The sequence below is a fragment of the Gopherus evgoodei genome, chromosome 4, assembly GCF_007399415.2.
Source record: "Gopherus evgoodei ecotype Sinaloan lineage chromosome 4, rGopEvg1_v1.p, whole genome shotgun sequence".
NCBI lineage: Eukaryota > Metazoa > Chordata > Testudines > Testudinidae > Gopherus > Gopherus evgoodei.
In genome coordinates, this window is record NC_044325.1 from 118,239,263 (window position 1) to 118,258,855 (window position 19,593).

The 19,593-nt window shown below is 42.3% G+C and overlaps 1 protein-coding gene across 1 annotated transcript in view; it reads left to right on the top strand.

Annotated features, from left to right (window-relative positions):
• The window catches only part of LRP5 (LDL receptor related protein 5), a 255,556-nt gene that overhangs the window by 79,059 nt on the left and 156,904 nt on the right, over positions 1-19,593 (top strand). The window contains 1 exon segment of the mRNA XM_030562148.1: positions 15,660-15,857. Within this exon segment, the coding sequence (XP_030418008.1) occupies positions 15,660-15,857 (198 nt within the window).

The following is a 19,593-nucleotide window of genomic DNA, read 5'->3' on the forward strand; positions in this document are numbered from 1 at the left end:
GGATATTTTTAGTAAAAGTCATGGACAGGTTGTGGGCAATAAACAAAAAATCACAGAAGCCGTGACCTGTCCCTGACTTCTACTAAAAACATCCCTGACAAAATGGGGAGGGAGGAGGGTCCAACAACCTGATGACCCCCCCCCCCGCACCTCCAGCAGCAGCTGGGAGCTGCAGGGACCCCAATGGCTGGGAAGGGTTCCCCTGACGCCCTGTGGGGCTGGGAGCTGCGGATGGTCTCTCCCACCCACAACAGCAGGGGAGCTGCAGGGGAGCCTCTGTCAGGGGCAGAGGCTGGGGAGCTGCAGAGGGGCGTCCGTGGCCGCTGTGCAGCTCTGGGGTCCCTTTGCCTGCCGGCAGTGGCTAGGAGCTGTGTGTGTGGAGGGAGGGGGCAGCTGATCGCAGCAGCTGAGCAGCTGCAGGAGGTGCCCCTGCCAGCGGCGGTGGCTGCTGAGCTGGGGGGGGGCACCCCTGCCCGTGGCCACTAAGCAGTTCTGGGGTCCTGCTGCTGCTGCCGACTGGGAGCTGCGGAGGGGTCTGCTGGTTGCGGTGATGGAGCTGCTGGGCTGCTCAGGGGTAGCCGCCAGTGGCGGTGGCTGGTCAGTTGCGGGGGTCCCACAAGTCCCAGAGGCTTGACTGCTGCTGCATCCCCCACTGCCAGCAGCAGCTGGTCAGCTGCCAAGGCCCCCAATAGCGCAGAGGCCGCTGGAAGTCACGATTCCTTGACTTCTGCGACCTCCATGACATAATCTAAGCCTTAACCATAATAAACAGCCTGGGCAACCTTTTTTTGTTTTAAATATAAACAGTTGTAAGGGTTGGATTTTTCTAAAGAACCAAAAGGATGTAAAAGCTAAAGTCAATGGGAGTTGTGCGCCTAAACCAGGGGTCAGCAACCTATGGCACACGTGCCAATTTTTAATGGCACACCGCTCCCAGCTGCCGGCCCTGCTCAGCCCGCTGCTGGCCTGGGTGAAGGGAACCCCAGGCCGGAGGCACAGCACGTGGTGCACTCCCAGCTGGGGTGCCGCTGGCTGCCGGAACTCTCCAGCAGGCTGGTGCTGGCGGCCCTGTGCACCGGACTAAGCAGCAGACAGTAAGGCAAGTGAAAGGGGGAGGTGCGGTGGAGGTATCCGCATCCCAGCCTGTCCTGCTGCCCCTCTCTCGCCACTGTGGCTGGATACCAGGGCGCTACAGGCACGTGCCGTCCCTGCAGCATGCTCAGTTGTGGCCCCTCGGGGGGAAGGGAAATGGAGCGGCAGGCCAGGGGGTCTTCTGCTGCTGCCCCCCATTTGCCTGCAGATGCAGTGTCCCCACACAGCTGGCCCATAGCTCCCTTGGCAGGAACAGCGTGGGGCAGAGACCCATCCACCATCCAGGTCACCCAACTGCAACCGGGACTGTTCCAGGCCAGCCCCAACCCCTCTCCCCCTCCAGAACTGCCCCCCTACACACACACCCCAACCCCCTGCCGTGAGCCCCTCATGCCACCCAGCCCTGACTCCTGCACACCCCCATCCTCCCAGCCCTGACTCTAGCATCATCCACATTCCACCCCCTGCCCTGAGCCCCCCGCACCTCAATTCCCAGCCCTGAGTGCTCCCACCCACTCCCAGCCCCTAGCCCCTGAGCTCTTCCCCCTGAGGGGGGTTGCAATATGACAGTACTTGTAAGAAATTTAAGTTACTTTCACCCCTGCTGGAACCCCAGACCAGCATTGGACTGAACGGAGCCAGCAGTGGGCTGAGTGGCTCATCCCACTGGTGGTCTGGGGTTCCGGCCACAGGCCCTGCTCAGCCCACTGTCGGCCTGGGATACTGGCAGCCAGCCCAGGGCTCTGCTCCTGGCCTCGACCCAACGCTCTTGAGTCACCCCCTGCTGAAGCCCACACTGGAAAACTCAGCAAGGAAAAGTAAGGGCAAGGATCACACTAAACTGATAAGGGCTGCATTTTAATTTTATTTTAAATGAAACTTCTTAAATATTTTAAAAACTTCATTTACTTTAAATACAATAGTTTATTTATATAATATAGACTTATAGAGAGAGACCTTCTAAAAATGTTAAAATATATTACTGGCACGCAAAACCTTAAATTACAGTGAATTTGGCACACCACTTCTGAAAGGTTGCCTACCCCTGGCCTAAACTCTTCAGGTGATTTTGAAAATTTCTCCCAGTGCCATAAAGGTTTGAAGCAGACACCAAGAACTTGGCAGAAAGAGGCCACATCTGTGACTTTTTGTGATCTGTCTAAAAAATGATTGTGATTTTTGAAAGTTTCATAAAAGTTTTTTTTTAAGTTTTGCTTTCACGCCATATCTTGTAATGAGATTTGGTAAGAGGCTGTCCAAGTGTATTGATTTTGTGCATGCCTGCTTAGTCTTTGGAAATTTTATAGGGAGTCCTGCCCTTATCCATGCAATAGGTTAAGGTGCATATGCAAGGATGTGACCTGTCTATCCCGGTACTTTATAATTAGGGCACTACCAAATTCATGGTCCATTTTGGTAAATTTCACCATCATAGGATTAAAAAATCTTAAATTTTGTGGTTTCAGATATTTTAAGTCTGAAATTTCACTGTGTTGTAACCATGGGGGTCCTGACCCAAAAGGGAATTGTGCGGAGTGGTTGCAAGGTTACCGTAGAGGAATGAGGTATTGTCACCCTTAGTTCTGCATAGCTGCTGCTGGCGGAAGCACTGCCTTCAACACTGGACCCCCAAATAGCAGCCATGGTCCTTCCTTCAGCTAGGGGAGGTTCCTGGAAGAGGGTCTGACCTGGCCCCTGGAAGCTCCCTGTGCAGGGGAAGAGGAATTCCCATCCTTTCCCAGCCTAGCATGAACTAGCAGCTGAAGCCTGGTGCAAGATAGGAGCCCCTGGCCGAGGCACTCCCAACCCTGCACCTCCCTGACTCCGGGCCCAGAATCTGGGGGCTAAAGGGACTTTGGGCTGGCTGTGACCACACTCCACCACCAGACCACAGCACCCTCTGCAGGTAAGGTTGGCCCTGCCCCCTGCAAAAAGTGGTGACTCTCCCTTACCATGCCACCCTCACTTCTGTGCTGCTGCTGGTGGTGGTGCTGCCTTCAGAACTGGGCACCCGGCCAGCAGCTGCCACTCTACACTCTCCAGCCACCCAGCTCTGAAGACAGCACAGAAGTAAAGGTGGCAATACTGCAACCCCCCTACAATAGCCAGATTTCACGATATAGAGCATATTTCACGGTCCGTTACATGTTTTTCACAGCTGTGAAGTTGGTACGGCCCTACTTATAGTGATGCCTATCACTGTAGTGTTTGTGCGCCTCTCATTATTTAATAAATCATTGTTTTCTCTTCCATCTCTGTCACTAACAAGCAAGCTTAGAAGTTTGTGTGTGTGTGTGTGTGTGTGTGTGTGTGTGTGTGTGTGTGTGTGTGTGTGTGTGTGTGTGTGTGTGTGGTTGTTTTTTTTTTTGTGTTTTTAAAGGAGTGAACCTGAGAATGAGAGTACTATTCTGGGCACAGATAGGGTCCGTTTTACTATTGGCAATGAATGTGGCAAGATTAATCATGCTTCTTATTTCTTCTGATGGAGAGCTCCACGTTCTCGGTCTAGAACAGGAAATTCCATATAAGAAGTACTGCATTAAGTGAACATCAAAATTGCAAAGTGAAGTGCCTGAAAGTGAGGAAATGGTAAAAATGAGGTAGCCTGAGCGACTTTATTTCCACTTTCTTGGGGGCATGTACACGCTATTCTACTAGATCGGTGTTTTCAAAGTTCGGGTTGCGACTCAGTACTGGGTTGCGGCGTGTAAGGCACTGGGTCACCTTTCTCGGCACCCAGGGACCCTAGCGGCTCTGGTCAGCACTGCTGATTGGGAAATTAAAAGTCCCGTTGTCGGTGCTGTCCAGCTAAGGCAGGCTGGTGCCTCCCTGTTCCAACACTGTGCTGTGCTCCGAAAGCCGCCAGCAGCAGGTCCGGCTTCTAGGCAGGGGGTCCACAGGGCTCTGTGTGCTGCCCCTGCCCTGAGCACTAGCTCTGCACCGCTGGGGGAGGGAGTGGTGGGACCTGCGGGTGAGAGCCGCACGGAGCCACTTGCACGCCTCCACCTAGGAGCCGAACCTGCTGCTGGCTGCTTCTGGGGTACAGCATGGTCCGCGGTGCCAGGACAGGCCTGCCTCTGCACCCTGGCTGTGCTGCTGATCGGGAGCCGCTGGAGGTAAGTCCATACCCCAGTCCCCAGCACTAGCCCCCAGCCTTGAGCCCCCACCCAAACCCAGAGCCCTTCCTGCACCCCAAACCCCGGCCCTACCCCAGAGCCTGCACCCCTAGCTGAGAGCCCTGACCCCTTCCCACACCCCTACCCTAGCCCTGAGCCCCCTCCTTCACCCCAAACCCCTCATCCTTGGCCCATCCCAGAGCCTGCACCCTCTGCCCCAGCCCAGAGCCCCCTTCCACACCCAGAACCCTTCATCTCCAGCTCCGTTGCATCTCAGGCATCAACAATTTTCTTCAACTGGGTCCCCCCCCCTCAAAAGAAAAAAAAAAAGTTTTACTAAATGATCATATCCTATTTTTTATGCAGGACCCTGCATCATTCAGTGCTCAAGATGTTAAGATTTCTCCTTATTGTGGTGTTGGTGGTTTGTTTATTTTTTAAGGATTTTCTTTACTCACATGGATTGGTAGTGGGCAAAAAACAGAAGTTTTAAATATGTAGTAAACTCAGCATCACTGGAACATAACTGAAAAATCCCAGGACAGATCCTCAGCTTGTGTAAATCAGAATTGCTTCATTGAAGTCAATGGAGCTATGCTGATTTACAACAGCTGAGAGTCTGGCCCCCGTGTGTGTGTGTGGGGGGGGGTGGACGACTCTAAGGGCTGGTCTACATTACGGGGGAAAATCGATCTTAGATACGCAACTTCAGCTATGTGAATAACGTAACTGAAGTCGAAGTATCTAAGAACGAATTACTCACCGTCCTCACGGCGTGGGATTGATGTCCGCGGCTCCCCCTTTCGATTCCGCAACTCCGTTCGGGTTGGTGGAGTTACGGAATCGATATAAGCGCGTTCGGGGATCGATATATCGCGTCTAGATGAGATGCGATATATCGATCCCTGAGCAATCGATTGCTACCCGCCGATACGGTGGGTAGTGAAGACGTACCCTAAGATTAGTGACACAGTGCTTCATTTGGGGAGATGACACAACTCTTCTGGCTTTCTGATGACAGGAGGAATGAAATATCAGGAAGTAAGAATTGACCCGCAGGTTTATACTAAAGGAAGTATGGTTTCCATCCTGTTTTGCTCCTGCACTTGGAATTTTTAGATGAGCTAAGCAGGCAAAATAGAGGCCCTGGGAGTGCAGTCTGGCCATTTTTCCAGGCATCTATCAATCACGTTCTTCAGACACACAAAACTCTATTGGGGCCCTGATTCCGCATGATACTTCAGCACATCTCACAGCCTAATTACTCATTGTCTTCAATGGGACTGTACATTTGATTGATTATCCTCCTGAATAGGAGCTTTGATAATGAAATTTTGTGCTATTGTGCTTTATTTGCTGCTGGACCAGCCAGCTAATGGAAGGTTTCATTAGCTCTGTTGAGCCTAGTAAACTTTTGGTTACAAAAGTTTGACTTGATAGTTCAGAAGTATTTGTGCGCTCAAAAAGAGACATAACTTTTCTCACTGATAAAGCTCCTGTGGGTTGTTGTTGTTCCCTAGCATACGTTTAGTCTAACAAAATATGATTCCGTTTAGGGCCAGCATAAGTCAGTGCTGTCTGTGTAGTTCTAGTTTTGTTTTAATGTAATTTGAAAAGCATAATGAAGAAACACCTCAAGCTAAAGGGCCAAACCCCAAAGAGGAGGAGGTGATGAGAAGCACTCCTATCCTTAAAGGACAAGTAAAATAAGTTTAAGGTCAGTCACCTTAGCTTGTTTATTCCTTGCTCATTTGGTGAAACATTTATGGTGAGTACTGATTGCTGAAGGATCGCAATGTGTGCTGCTGCCTAAAATTGCCTCATTTTTATTACCTCTGCAACTGTCTGAATGGTTCATAAAGAAATAAATGTTATTTGTAACCTGAACTGTAATCATTTCTGCAGAACCTGGCAAATGTTACCATGCTCTTATCTTCCAGCTGCTATCCACATGGAAGCAGAGCTGAGTGCCTAAAATCAAATGTGTCACTATGGTTTGTTAAGGCACAATTATGCAACTGTTTGTTTTAAAACATTGTCAGCTTTGGATGATTGTCTGAAGCATCTTTACCCATGGATTTAACTTGTAACTTTTATGAAAGCGCTCTGGTGCTTTTTTAGTTTAAATAAAGTCACGCAGGTTGTTTATATCCTTTAGGGTTGGTTACTCTGTAAAATTAACACAATAATATGTTCTAGCGAATAATGTTCCTGGAAGCCTATTATATCCAGTGATTTTTTTTGTAAAATATGGTAAATGACACTTTGGTTCAGATCTTAAGTGCTCAGCACCCACAAGTAGGGCCACATTTTCAAAAGAACACAGTCCCCATATAAGCACCTAAATAAAATGACCAGATTTTCTCAAGTGCTGAGCTTCCATTGTGAGTAGTGGGAGATGCTGGGTGCTGAGCAGTTGAAAAAATCTGGCTACTTCATTTAGGTGCCTTGGGCCTTTTGTACACATCATTGCAGCCTTCTTTTGGTTTAAATACCTGTTATCAGGTGAGTTTAAGTTGATTATTTACTGAGCAGTTGCACACCCTGTTGTGATTATTTTAATGGCTAATAGTTAGAAAGGATGTTGGCCAAACACTTATAAGATTTATACCTATGAGGGAGAATGAGAGTCAAACAGCTGAGTTCTAATCCTAGCTCTGCCAATTTCTGATGATGATGATGATGATGATACGTGCCTCTCTTCATCTGTAGACTTCAAAGTGCTTTTCAGAGGTATCACTATCCCCATTTAACAGATGGGGAAACCAAGGCATATAGGGTCAAAGTGGCTCAGCCAAGTTCACCCCACAGACCAGGAGCAGAGCTGTGGATAGGACTGAGGTCAGTCAGTGCCTGATCCACTAGGCAACACTGCTGTCATATTAGGCACCTCACTGCTGCTTTCTGTCTCAGTTTACCCATCCCTAAAAATGAAGGTATTGTTTACTTCTGTTCCTATAAGGATTAGTAAATGTTGCATACAGTGCTTTGAAAAGCTGTATTTGAACATTACTAAATTTTCTTAGTTTATGTATTGCTTTAGCCATGTGGATTTTTCTTTACTGAATTCTGCTCTTGAGATTTCTCAGGTACTGTGCCACAGCTGTCTCACTGGCACAAGATAGGTTCAATAGAAGCCTCCAATGTTCTTTTATTTAGCAGATGCATGGGTTAGTTTGAGGGTGGGCCTGAAGCCTCAATCTTGCCAACTGTGATCACATCAGGAGAAGTTTTTTTAATACTTCCATTACATGCAACGTGTTTGTGTTCCAGTAACACATTCACATCTCCTCACGCTAAGAAGGTGTGCTCTGTGACTATGCTGATTTGTTAATTACAAGGCATCCATGCTGCTGTCAGAAGCCCTGTTGCTTAACGTTTTTTCTTCCATTCTCCTGCTTGTGAATTTCAGGCTTCTAGGTGAGCTTCCCACTCCTTGCCTTTCCCCCTCTCCCTTTCCTTGGCACGGTTCTTTGGTTAGTTATGGTAATAGTAGTCAAAGACCCTCTCAGCTGGGTTCTTTTCCACACCGCTTAACTAGATTTGTGAGCATGTCAGTCTCCTAGAATGCCTGAGGATTTCTGAGCTTGTTTCACAGATCTACACTGACCTATTTTAATGTCCAGACTCCTGTGGTAAACTCTTGTTTTAATGGTATTGTTCCAGCAGAGTTTGCTAGTGCTGCTTTAACTAAGTTTATGTCTGTGTTTCCATAATAAACTTTTTTTCCCTAGGATTTATAACTCTCCCAGATAATTTCTGTTTTGGGTTGCACATTGGCAGACAATATCTCAGCCAGAATCAGATTTGTACTTAATTTGATTTGAATTGATTTTGCTACTTTTTGTAAGACAGAAGGAGAGTAAAAAAGTCCATACTTTGTGATCTTAGTATTCTCACACAGACAAAGATTTTAAGTGTGACGTTTTATTAGTTAGTGCGTGATATAGATCTCTGTGTAGTACTTGTGGTTATTTGACCAGTACAGAATCAGAACAGCCAAGATGTTATGCTGGGAGGAAAGATGATCCAATGATCAGTAACTGGGACTAAGGAGACATAGGTTCTGTTCCCAGCTCCACACAGACTTCATATGTGATCTTGGCAGTTACTTAGCCTGATTGTGCTTCAGTTCCTCATCTGTAAAACAGGAATAATGGCACTTCCCTACCTGACAGGGGTGATGGGAATAAATGCATCAAATGCCCAGGTGGTCACAGATACTGTAGCAATAGAGATGTATAATTATATATAAAATAGGACACATTTTTAAAAACAACTACTGTGTCTTTCCAGTCAACATACTCCTTAAAATGATAATACTCATGCCTAATGCAGATATGCAGAATAATAGTAACTGGATTGTAAAATGGAAGTTATTACATGGCACCTTTTGTACGCCAGGTTAAAAAACAAGGGATCAAGTATAGGAGAAAAATAACCCATTGCAGAAATGCTGATAACGTTACTATTTCACTGCCTGTTGATCTAGTGATATTTGTTTTGATAAATGCCCCTGGGAATTGCTAGACATTCCTTGCAGGTTTCTATTACCTGTGGACTATATTGTATTGTTGGGTATGTCTGTGTGTAGCTCCCATTGAACTCTGCGTGTGTGCAGCTCCTCTTGAATTCTACAGGAGTCAGGCGCACGTGGCTGAGGATGAATATGGTGCCTGGTAATCTGCTAAATATTGGGAGCATAGTTAGTGTGCAGGCAAATCAAGCAAACTTCATGCAGTGTGTGGGTTTCCAGTTGTATTGTGTAACTTACTGGTTTAGTCCTGTAGAGCTCTACATGGCCTGAGACTTGTCCTCTTGTGGAACCGTGCATCAGCTCATGCAATATAGCTACAGCTGGGGTTATCAGAGTCTCCCAAGCTGGAACCCTTTTGATAGAAAAGAAGGCAGCTGCTGGCATGATGTGCTTCTTCAGGGCCCCCTGGCCTTTGGAACTTGTTTCCCAGCTTCATCTGAAGATGTTGCTCAAGGGATATTTTTAGGGAAGGTGGCATATTTTTTCCTTCTTTGTTTCCTTCTGCTGCAAGGTTTCATTAGTTCCTGCTGTACATGCAGGAGGTTGCTGCTGGTTTTATATCTGGGTTTACTTTTAAATAATTGTTATGGACACTTAGAGCTCCTTTTTGGTTTGTGTTTATAAATATAAATATATTAATGATGAATGAGGGGCTGCTATAACTATTTAATATAGTGCAAAGTCATGTTTAATTTGCAGGTTTCCAGCTGGGCACAGTAAGACATTCTTGACTCTTCTGTAACAGTTGTCACTGGATTGGTGGTTCTTTTGGAAAAGAATTACCATACAATTAAACTAGTATAAATCCACATAAGCCAGGGCATTTTGGCATCAAGGCTATTGCCTTGCCCATAATATGTGAGTTCAGAGCAGCAGTGCCTAGTCACAGTTGCCTTGTCTAGGCTAGGGTTTGGAAGATGTTAGCTGACATATTTAGGCTTAATGTAAGCCTGGTCTACACATAAATCTTAGGTTGACCTAGCAGTGTTGCTCAGGGGTGTAAAAAAAATGTCATGTAAAGTTTATCATTGATTTCAGTGGAGTTTGAATCAGGCCGTATAAAGAATACTTTGCACTTCAATGTCTTCTTCTGAGGATCCAAAAGCATTTTCTAAGCTTCAGACATATTCTCTCTGTTTACATATTTTGTATGAACTTAAATTACGAGCAAGGGAAAAAATTTCATATGAGGAGAGAGGGAAAGATTAAGACTATGTAATTCAGAGATAACACATAATAAGGGACACAATAGGAGGTGTATTTGGGAAGTACTTTATGGAACTTCGGAGTTTTCCTTACTCAAAATTCTAGACCGCAGATGCATCCAATGAAATTAAAAGGAATCAAATTAAAACCAATCCAAGAAAAAACTGTCTCTCTCACCCCCCACACCTCCACATAATTAACTTGTGGAACTCACTGTCAAAAGTTTTGAGGCCAGTGGCCTAGTGGGATTCAGAAAAGGGTTTGACATTGATAGTTGGTCCAGTAAAAGATATTATCTCATCCCCTTGATCTCTCTAATCTCCTGGGACCAATACAGTTACAGCACAACAACCTAGAATTGTTTAAACTGATACATACAACAATGCAATGCAGTCTGCTCACTCCTATCAAGTAATGTAATCTAATACGAACACTCCAATACATTGGCTTCTGCCTCAATCCCCGTATCTCTCTTCAAGGCCAGAGGAAACAAATGAACCTTTTTTGAACAAGGGAATAATAGTTTCCACAGGTTATGTTAGGTAAAAATGTTAGGGATATAAACTTACATGTTTTATGGCATAAGCCAACCACTAACTGACCTTTGTTAGAAAGAAAATGTCCCTATACACCCGCGTTATTCCATGATTGCAAGCATAGGATTTCTTGCACCTTCTTCTGAAGCATCTGGTAAGGACCATTGCTGGTGACAAGATACTGGACTGGATGGATGATTGGTCCAATCTGGTGTGGCAAATTCTTATTTTTCTATTGTGTTTTCTTGATAATTTCCTATGCTGCTGAAGAAACTAAAGGATTTGTTTCCTCTGGGATTTAAAGTAATGTAAAATTCACTCAGGTTTTGCAGAGAGAACTCTCCAAGAAAACACCAAGTCTGTGCTGTAGAAGAAATATTTTTTACTAGGGTGATCAAACAATTAAAAAAATTAATCATGATTAATTGCACTGTTAAACAATAATAGAATACCGTTTATTTAAATATTTTTGGATGTTTTCTACATCTTCAAATATCTTGATTTCAGTTACTGTGCAGAATACAAAGTGCACAGTGCTCACTTTCTTTATTTTTTATTACAGATATTTGCACTGTCAAAAACAAAAGAAATAGTATTTTTCAATTCACCTAATACAAGTACTGTAGTGCAGTTGAACTTACAAATGTAGAATTATGTACAAAAAATAACTGCATTCAAAAACAAAACAATGTAAACCTTTAGAGCCTACAAGTCCACTCAGTCCTATTTCTTGTTCAACCAATCACTCAGACAAACAAGTTTGTTTATATTTGAAGGAGATAATGCTGCCTGCTTCTTGTTCACAATGTCACCTGAAAGTGAGAGCAGGCATTCACATGGTACTGTTGCAGTTGGCATTGCAAGATACTTACATGCCAGATGCACTAAGAATTCATGTCTCTTCATGCTTCATCCACCATTCCAGAGGACATGCGTCCACGCTGATGACAGGTTCTGCTTGATAACAGTCCAAAGCAGTGTGGACCAACGCATGTTCATTTTCATCATCTGAGTCAGAGGCCACCAGCAGAAGGTTGATTTTCTTTTTTGGTGGTTCGGGTTCTGTAACTTCTGCATCGGAATGTTGCTTTTTTTAAGACTTCTGAAAGCATTAGATAAATGTCTGTCAGGGATGGTCTAGACAATATTTGGTCCTGCCATGAGGGCAGGGGACTGGACTCGATGACCTCTCAAGGTCCCTTCCAGTCCTAGAGTCTATGAATCTATGGTCCGCACCGCCTCCCTCTCAGATTTTGAACAGCACTTCAGATTCTTAAAGCTTAGCTTGAGTGGTGTAGCTATCTTTAGAAATCTCACATTGGTACCTTCTTTGCATCTTGTCAAATCTTCAGCGAAAGTGTTCTTAAAAGGAACAATGTGCTGAGTCATTATCTGAGGCTGCTATAACATGAAATATATAGCAGAATGTGAGTAAAACAAAGCAGGAGACGTACATTTCTGCCCCAAGGAGTTCAGTCACAAATTTAATTAACGCATTATTTTTTCAATTAGTGTCATCAGCATGGAAGCATGTCCTCTGGAATGGCGGCTGAAGCATGAAGGGGCCTACAAATGTTTAGCATATCTGACATGTAAATACCTTGCAATGCTGGCTACAAAAGTACCATGCAAGCCCCTGTTCTCATTTTCTGGTGAGGTAAATAAGAAGAGGGCAGCATTATCTCCCATAAATGTAAGCAAATTTGTTTGTCTTAGCGATTGGCTGAACAAGAAGTAGGACTGAATGGACTTAGTAGGCTGTAAAATTTTACATTGTTTTGTTTTTGAGTGCAGCTATGTAACAAAATAATCTACATTTTGTAAATTGCATTTTCATGATAAAGAGAGTGCACTACAGTACTTGTATGAGGTGAACTGAAAAAACACTATTTCTTTTGTTAATAATTTTTCTAGTGAAAATATTTGTAATAAAAAAATAATATACAGTGAGCAGTGTACATGTGTTTTTGTACTGTAATAGAAATCAATATATTTGAAAATGTAGAAAAACATCCAAAATATTTAATAAATTTCAATTGGTATTCTCTTGTTTAACAGTGCAATTAAAATTGTGATTAATGATTAATTTTTATGAGTTAATCACCTGAGTTAACTACGATTAATTAACAGCCCTAATTTTTACTCTTTGTATTTTGGGAATTTTGAAACTTCCTATTTTCCCCGCTGCATTCGAGCCTTTCTTCATGACATATTTCAGCTGCAAATATAATTGATTATTTCTGACCAAGAGACTAACACAGAAAGACATGAGTTGTCTGAATGTGTGCACCTGGGAGAACAAAACCAAGCAAAGGCCAGTCTCCATCCCCCACCCCTCCCGGTGATTTTTTCTCTTTGTTCTAAGATAAATGCTGCTCAACAGTTATTGAATTACTTTTAAGTCCTCTGGACAGGATTGTGAATAGTAAACTTGTTTGAATGTCAATGAAATGGTAAGAAAATGGGACCTGCTTGAAAACGTGGTTTTCTGTGTTTCCTCCTAGGACATAGGTTTCTGTGGCTTCACTTTATTATCTTGAATCTTTGAAAGTGTGACACTTTATAGACAATTTTTATTACTTATTTGAACAGATGGCATTTGCTACAAATCATAAATAGATTGTTGCTCCAATGACTGTGCTGCTTTTGAAACCAACATTGTGTTTTGAAGTATATCTATCATGTTGTAACTTCATATTATACCCAGCATATTAAGTTCATGCTTGAAATTATTTCCAATTTGGCACACTTTATGATTGCTATTTAAATGCCTTGGGGACATTTCACCAAAGGTAGTTTATAAATCAAATTTATACCCCATATCTTTTTTCTCCAGTGGTTTGTTGTGTCCCCCATGATACAAGCAGCCAGCTTCAATGGTTTTTTGTTTGTTTTATTACACTGAATTATATATATATATAATAACAATGTTTGATTTTATATATATATATTATCAAACATTGTTATTTTCTATACCTTTAGTTGGAAAACAGTTCAACTCCCTGGATACTGCATTAGATTAGATGTTTATTTAACTAGTTGTAAACTGTTGTTCAGTATTTAGAGGCCATACCCAAAATATAGGGGCCAGTTATGCTAGGTGTTTTAAATACACCTACTGTGAGACAGTCCTTCCCCTGAGGAGCTCACAGTCTGAATAAACAAGAAAGACAAGGGGTAGGAGAGAAGGGAATATGATTAGTCCCATTTTGCAGATGGTGAACTGAGATTAAGGCCTTGTCTACATGAGAGTTCTACCAGTTATACTGGTATAACCCCCTTTTCCCTATTGCGGACACCTTTATTCCAGTCTATAGAATGGCATTTTTGGGTTAGCTTGAATCCCTTCCTGAAGTGATACAAGATTTTTTTTTTTAAAAAAAAGCTCTCTTACACCAGAATGAGTGTGACCACACCTGCGGGTGAAGGAAGGCGTGGCTGGTACTACCAGTATAATTCTGTATCAGAGTGGTAGCCGTGTTAGTTTGTATCCACAAAAACAACGAGGAGTCTGGTGGCACCTTAAAGACTAACAGATTTATTTGGGCATATGCTTTCGTGGGTAAAAACCCCACTTTTCCATGCATCTGAAAGATTATGCTCAAATAAATCTGTTAGTTTTTAAGGGGCCACCAGACTCCTCATTGTTTTTGAGTATAACTCTGATGATTTAAAGTCACCTCTTAGCAGGTACAGAAAGAATTTTCCTGTGTGGACAGGGCCCTAGTGATTTGTGTGTGGTCATGGTGGAAGTGTGGCTGACTCAGGAATCAAATTTGTATATCATGAGTCCCAGTCCAATTCTATCTTTGGGACTATGTGCTTGGCCTCCTCTTCCCAGTCTCAGCTTCGTATCTTCTGTCAAGCAGTTCCTTATGCCTGGAATACTTTGCCTATATTCATCCACTCTGTGCACACATTCTCTCTTTATAGCTCTCCACCTTTCTTGTGGTCATATACACTGTTTTCCTGTGGTTTCTGTTATTTGTGTTGTAAGTTCTTCAAGGGGATGCAATTTGTGTTCCCTGTTTGCAAATGGCTTTATAAAGGTTTTATAATAGTGGTGTAAAGAATTACAACCTCCGCGGGAATCATCCACTGAAGGTTGACATGATCACACGCAACTGAACAGAGTTGGGATTCCACTCAGTATAGGGCAGAGTTGACCTGCTATATGAGGACTGAGACAACATAAAGTGGTATATTATATAACAGTAGCCATTATCCTTAGATGGTTCTTCCCATTTTTCAGTTTAACCCATTCTTCTCTCACTTGCCCCTCAATCTCACTCTCCACTTGAACTGAGAGATGGGAAATGTTTCTTGCATCTCATTTATTCTTTCAGAGTTATGCGCATAGAATTAAAAGTTAGTTATAAATACAAGATGGAATAAGAGGGCTTTCACCTGATGATGTCTGTATTCCAGATTCTGTGCTGTTGGGATGACCTTGCTGATGCTGATAACACAGAACAAGGGTTTGCTTTCTTTAATACTGCTTTAGGTGATAGCAAAATCATCAGCTACTAACTGAGGAAAACCAGAATCCTGAACTCAAGCCTGGGTATGAAAAAAACAAATAAACAAACCAACAACCCATGACTGTTGTAAACCGAAATTTTAAAATGAGATGCTGCTAGTATACAGAAACATTTAGTTTTTTATTTCTTTAAAGGACCACTGTCATTTACCTTCATGCTTTCCTTGTGGTCTACAGACTCACAAAAATTTGAGCGCAATTACTGTGATTATATGAGCTAATTTGCCAATTGGATGCGCAATTGAGCGCTTGCATGTGTCAATGTCATTAGTACATGCAGTTGTAGTAGTTGAGCCTGCAAGTGAGGCACACAGTTGTACATGCTTTTGACGTTCCGGCTCTACTCTAAGATTGAGAGATGAATGGTAGGCTCTCATACAATGTGGTAAGTTTATGAAATACATTGTCATATTGCAGAAACTTGTTGGAACCACTGGAATTTCGGTTTAAGTTTGTATGTGTGTGTGTTTAATAAAAGTTTTGGGGTATTTGTGTAATTATGCCACTGTACAGTAATATAAATAAAAATAATACTTCAAACTTCAGAAAAAGATGCGATTGATACTTTCAATGAATGAGCATTTTAACTTCTTAACACACACATTTTTGTTGTTGTTGTTGTTGTTTTTTAGGTACATGTATTGGACGGACTGGGGAGAAACACCCAGAATAGAACGAGCAGGAATGGATAGCAGCACTCGAAAAATAATTGTTAATTCAGACATATATTGGCCTAATGGACTCACGATAGATCTTGATGAGCAGAAGCTGTACTGGGCTGATGCAAAGCTGAGTTTCATTCATAGAGCAAATCTGGATGGTTCCTTTAGGTATGTTTCCCATTGGTCTGTATCAGTGTGAGAGAAGGGTGTGTGCATTTGCGTGTGTGCATGCACGTTTGCTTTTTCAAAACTAGCATTGATTTTATGCTAGTGCTTTTTTCAGTAGTCATTTATAATTATGTGTATCTACCCTATCAATCTTGCTAACCTCATCATTAGCATGCCTATGAACATGTATGGATTCCTGGAATTCATGAGAGTGGTTCTATTTTTGTTAAAGAATAATTAGAATATTTACATCAGCATTCTACAGTAGGCCAGTTACAGTCTTCCCTCATAGTATAATTTTTCTGCTCTAGGCACATTTATAGATTTTAAAATGATTAAAGATGCCTATCCAAGACTCTAGGTGCCCTACCACATCATTAATGATATAGTAAAGTTCCAGCAGCATTAAAGTAATTATTTTAACAGGAACTCAGCCAGCTAGCCACCTACAGAAATCCTTCCCACCCCTTCAGCATTATTGGGAGCATCCCTCAGCCTTCTCCAAACACCCTGTTGAACAAGTGTCTTTTGCAGCGTGCCCAGTCATCAAGTTTGTGCTGTTTTGGACCAAGTGTTGGGAGCAGGTTCCAGAATCTCTGAGCCCTCGTAAAGAATGCCCTGCCAGTCACCTCATCTGTTTTATTAAAAAGGGGATCAGATGAGAGCATCCCTGCTCATCACAGCCCTGCTGTCTGCAATGGGGAGTGAGGTAATCCCTCAGGAAGGCTGGTCCCGGGCTCGTTAGGGCTTTGTAAGTTATAACCAATACCTTAAAATCCATCCAGAGACCAAAAGCGATCCTGGTCCACTTGTGTCATAGGCTTCCGGCAAGCTGCCCCACTCAGTAAGCAACTCACTGCATTCTGCACCAGTTTCAGTCTCCCAGTGGCTTTAAGGTATAGCCACATGTACATATGCCAGATTAAAAAAAAAGCTATCTGGTGTGATTGAGAGAACGCGAAACACACCACCTTAATTTTAAAGTACCGTATCCAGTTATTTAGGCCTCAAATTTTGGTATCCAAGAAGTGCTTTATTAAGCAGTCAGATATCCGTCTGGTGAGCAGAGCATGACAGAAGTAAACCTTCCTGTGAACTTAATTTATTTGGCCTTTTTAATTTTTAAATTTTTTAATATTACTACAATAGAGGAAGATTTATTTTTAAAGGCAAAAAGAGCAGTACGGCACCCAATTCCCCTTTGTACCTTAGAAAATCTTTCCCACAGATCCTAAATGCTAACACCACATAATGCACTGTCTGCCTATATACAAAGCTATGTGTGCGCACCTCATACTGAATCTTAAACACGTGCACAGCTTCTGTTTAAAATGAAGGACCATAAGCATTCAGAATTCCATTGTCCGGCTTAAATTTCCTCTCTGTCCTGAAACCCCACTTGCGATGCTGAGATTGTGGCCATCACTCTAAAGGAAAGTATCCTGGAGATGTAAACGGTCTAATGAAGTGGTTCTCAACCGATTTTCCATTGTGGGCCGCATATGCAGCTCTCTGTGTTATGGGGGCCACATCCACACAATATACATGTATATGTACACACACACTACTTGTATGACCCTAAGGATGTCAAATGGGCCACAGCTGTGTGTTGATTGGGCCACGGATTAAGAACTACAGGTCTAATGTTAAAACATAGTGGAAAAGAGTGTCAAGTTGGTAACAACTCCTGTCCCAGTGGGAGAAAAAGCATGAGAGCAAAATAGAAATTATAGGTACATATGTATAATATACATGATTCATGTGTTTCAGATAACCAAAAATTGCCTGTTACGAAGCCAATTATCCAAGTTGTTAAAAATTCAGATGGATTTTGTATTATGCACCTCTTTTTATACCAGTATAATATAAAATAAAATGTAGTACATCTTTCGTGTGAAGTATATTCCTAGAGAAAGGTATACTGTGTCTCAGTTTTCCCATCTGTGAAATAGGGATAGTGATACTGACATTCTTTGTTAAAACGCTTGGAGATTTACTGATGCAAAGGGCTTTAAAAGAGCTGTGAGATATTATTAATAATAATAATATTCACAAAGTTAGTAACACAGAGGAAGCCACAGAGGTAGTGACAAGGGAGGGAAACTTTCAGATGTGGGATAATAGCTCAAAGACTTGTAGCTGATTCATAGTTTTGGGGGCCTGTGCCATCTCACTATGAACTGAAAGTTTTACACAAATTAATGTCTTTTTTTTTTTAGTTTTTTATCTGTGGTTCCTTTGTGCACACAACTCCCATTGACTTCACTCAAAATTATTCATGTGTAAGGATGTTCAGACAATAGTTAGTAAGTAGTGTTTAATTCGCTTATATTATGGAGGAGAAAGGCAGTGAGTTTCCTGAATACTCAAATCCAAGCAGGGTCTTCCATTTCAAAGGAAATCTGTCCAAATTGTCTTGTGACAGCTTAGCACATGGTTTCTTTTTCCAGTTACATTGTATGATAAATTAGATTGCATTTTAATACAGATATTGAATTAATGTGTGTCCCGCTCCGGATGTGAAATCAGTGTAGCTCAGCAATACACTTGTATTGCACACTTCAGTAGCTGGTCTTGGAGAGCATGAATATGCACCAGGTGTCAGGATAGCCCAATGTAGCACACGTTGCTTGAAAATCCTTGAGTCCATGCAGCTGAATAAAGGCACTAGTCCACTGTATAGTAAAGCTAGTGTCAGAATTTCAGTCTGCTATAAATAATTTTTATTACTGCCATTTGTATGAGAAGTTACCCTTCCTAGAATGTTAGGCCTGTGGTGGTTTTTTTTTTTTTATCAAAAAAGGTGAGTGTTGATCTTTATAGTGCATCTTCGTGAGATTTATGTTCCATTGGGCTGCTTCATTCCTGAATATTCTTTATTTTTAACAAAACAAAATAAATTTCACCTGAAATTTGTCAAGAAATAAATCCTTCAGTCCTTCAAATCCCTTCCCTCCCCCCAAGGCCCTATCACTTCAAAATTCAAATAAACCAATATTTGCATTCTGTGTAGTGGATTTAAAATTACTGGAGTGATCTGTCTGCATGTTAGCAGGCTTCAGTTTGAAAGTAAGTCATATGGAACTCACAGTTGTTCAAGGCATATAATCCAGGGGGGAGGAGATCCTCTTGTGGATGGAAATAATAAAAAGTAAAGACAGTGCATAGTTAGATACAAATCCTCCAGAACTAGAAAGTTACACAAGTTCAGACATCATCCTTGTTAGAAAAGGCATTACAGCAAAGGGTGGAAACTGAAGGTAAGAATACTAAAGAATACCAAAGGTTAGATTTTTCTTTATTCCTCTAGTGATTTATTACTATGAAAAATCACTTGTTGATTGTTTACAGAGTCAGATTTTCAAAGCAGGCTTAACTCTACCTCCAAAACTGCGCATAAAAGTTTTGTATACAAAGACCATTGCATATATATGGGTAAATACTTACCTAAAGTATGTGTGTGAAATGAGCTTTGCATATACAAATAGGTGTGTGTAAAAACATGTATGTAATTTTTCATAAGAAACGAAAACAGGATTGTCTTCCATCAGTGTTAACCTCTCTTCTCTCCCCTACTTCCTGCACACAAATGATACAGATTAAGGTCTGACTATTAACGGTCATCTACATCACAAACTTATATCGGTATAACTGTGTCACTCAGGGGTGTGGAAAATCCACACCTCTGAGCAATGTAGTTATACCGCCCTAACCCTGTTGTAGACAGCGCTAGGTC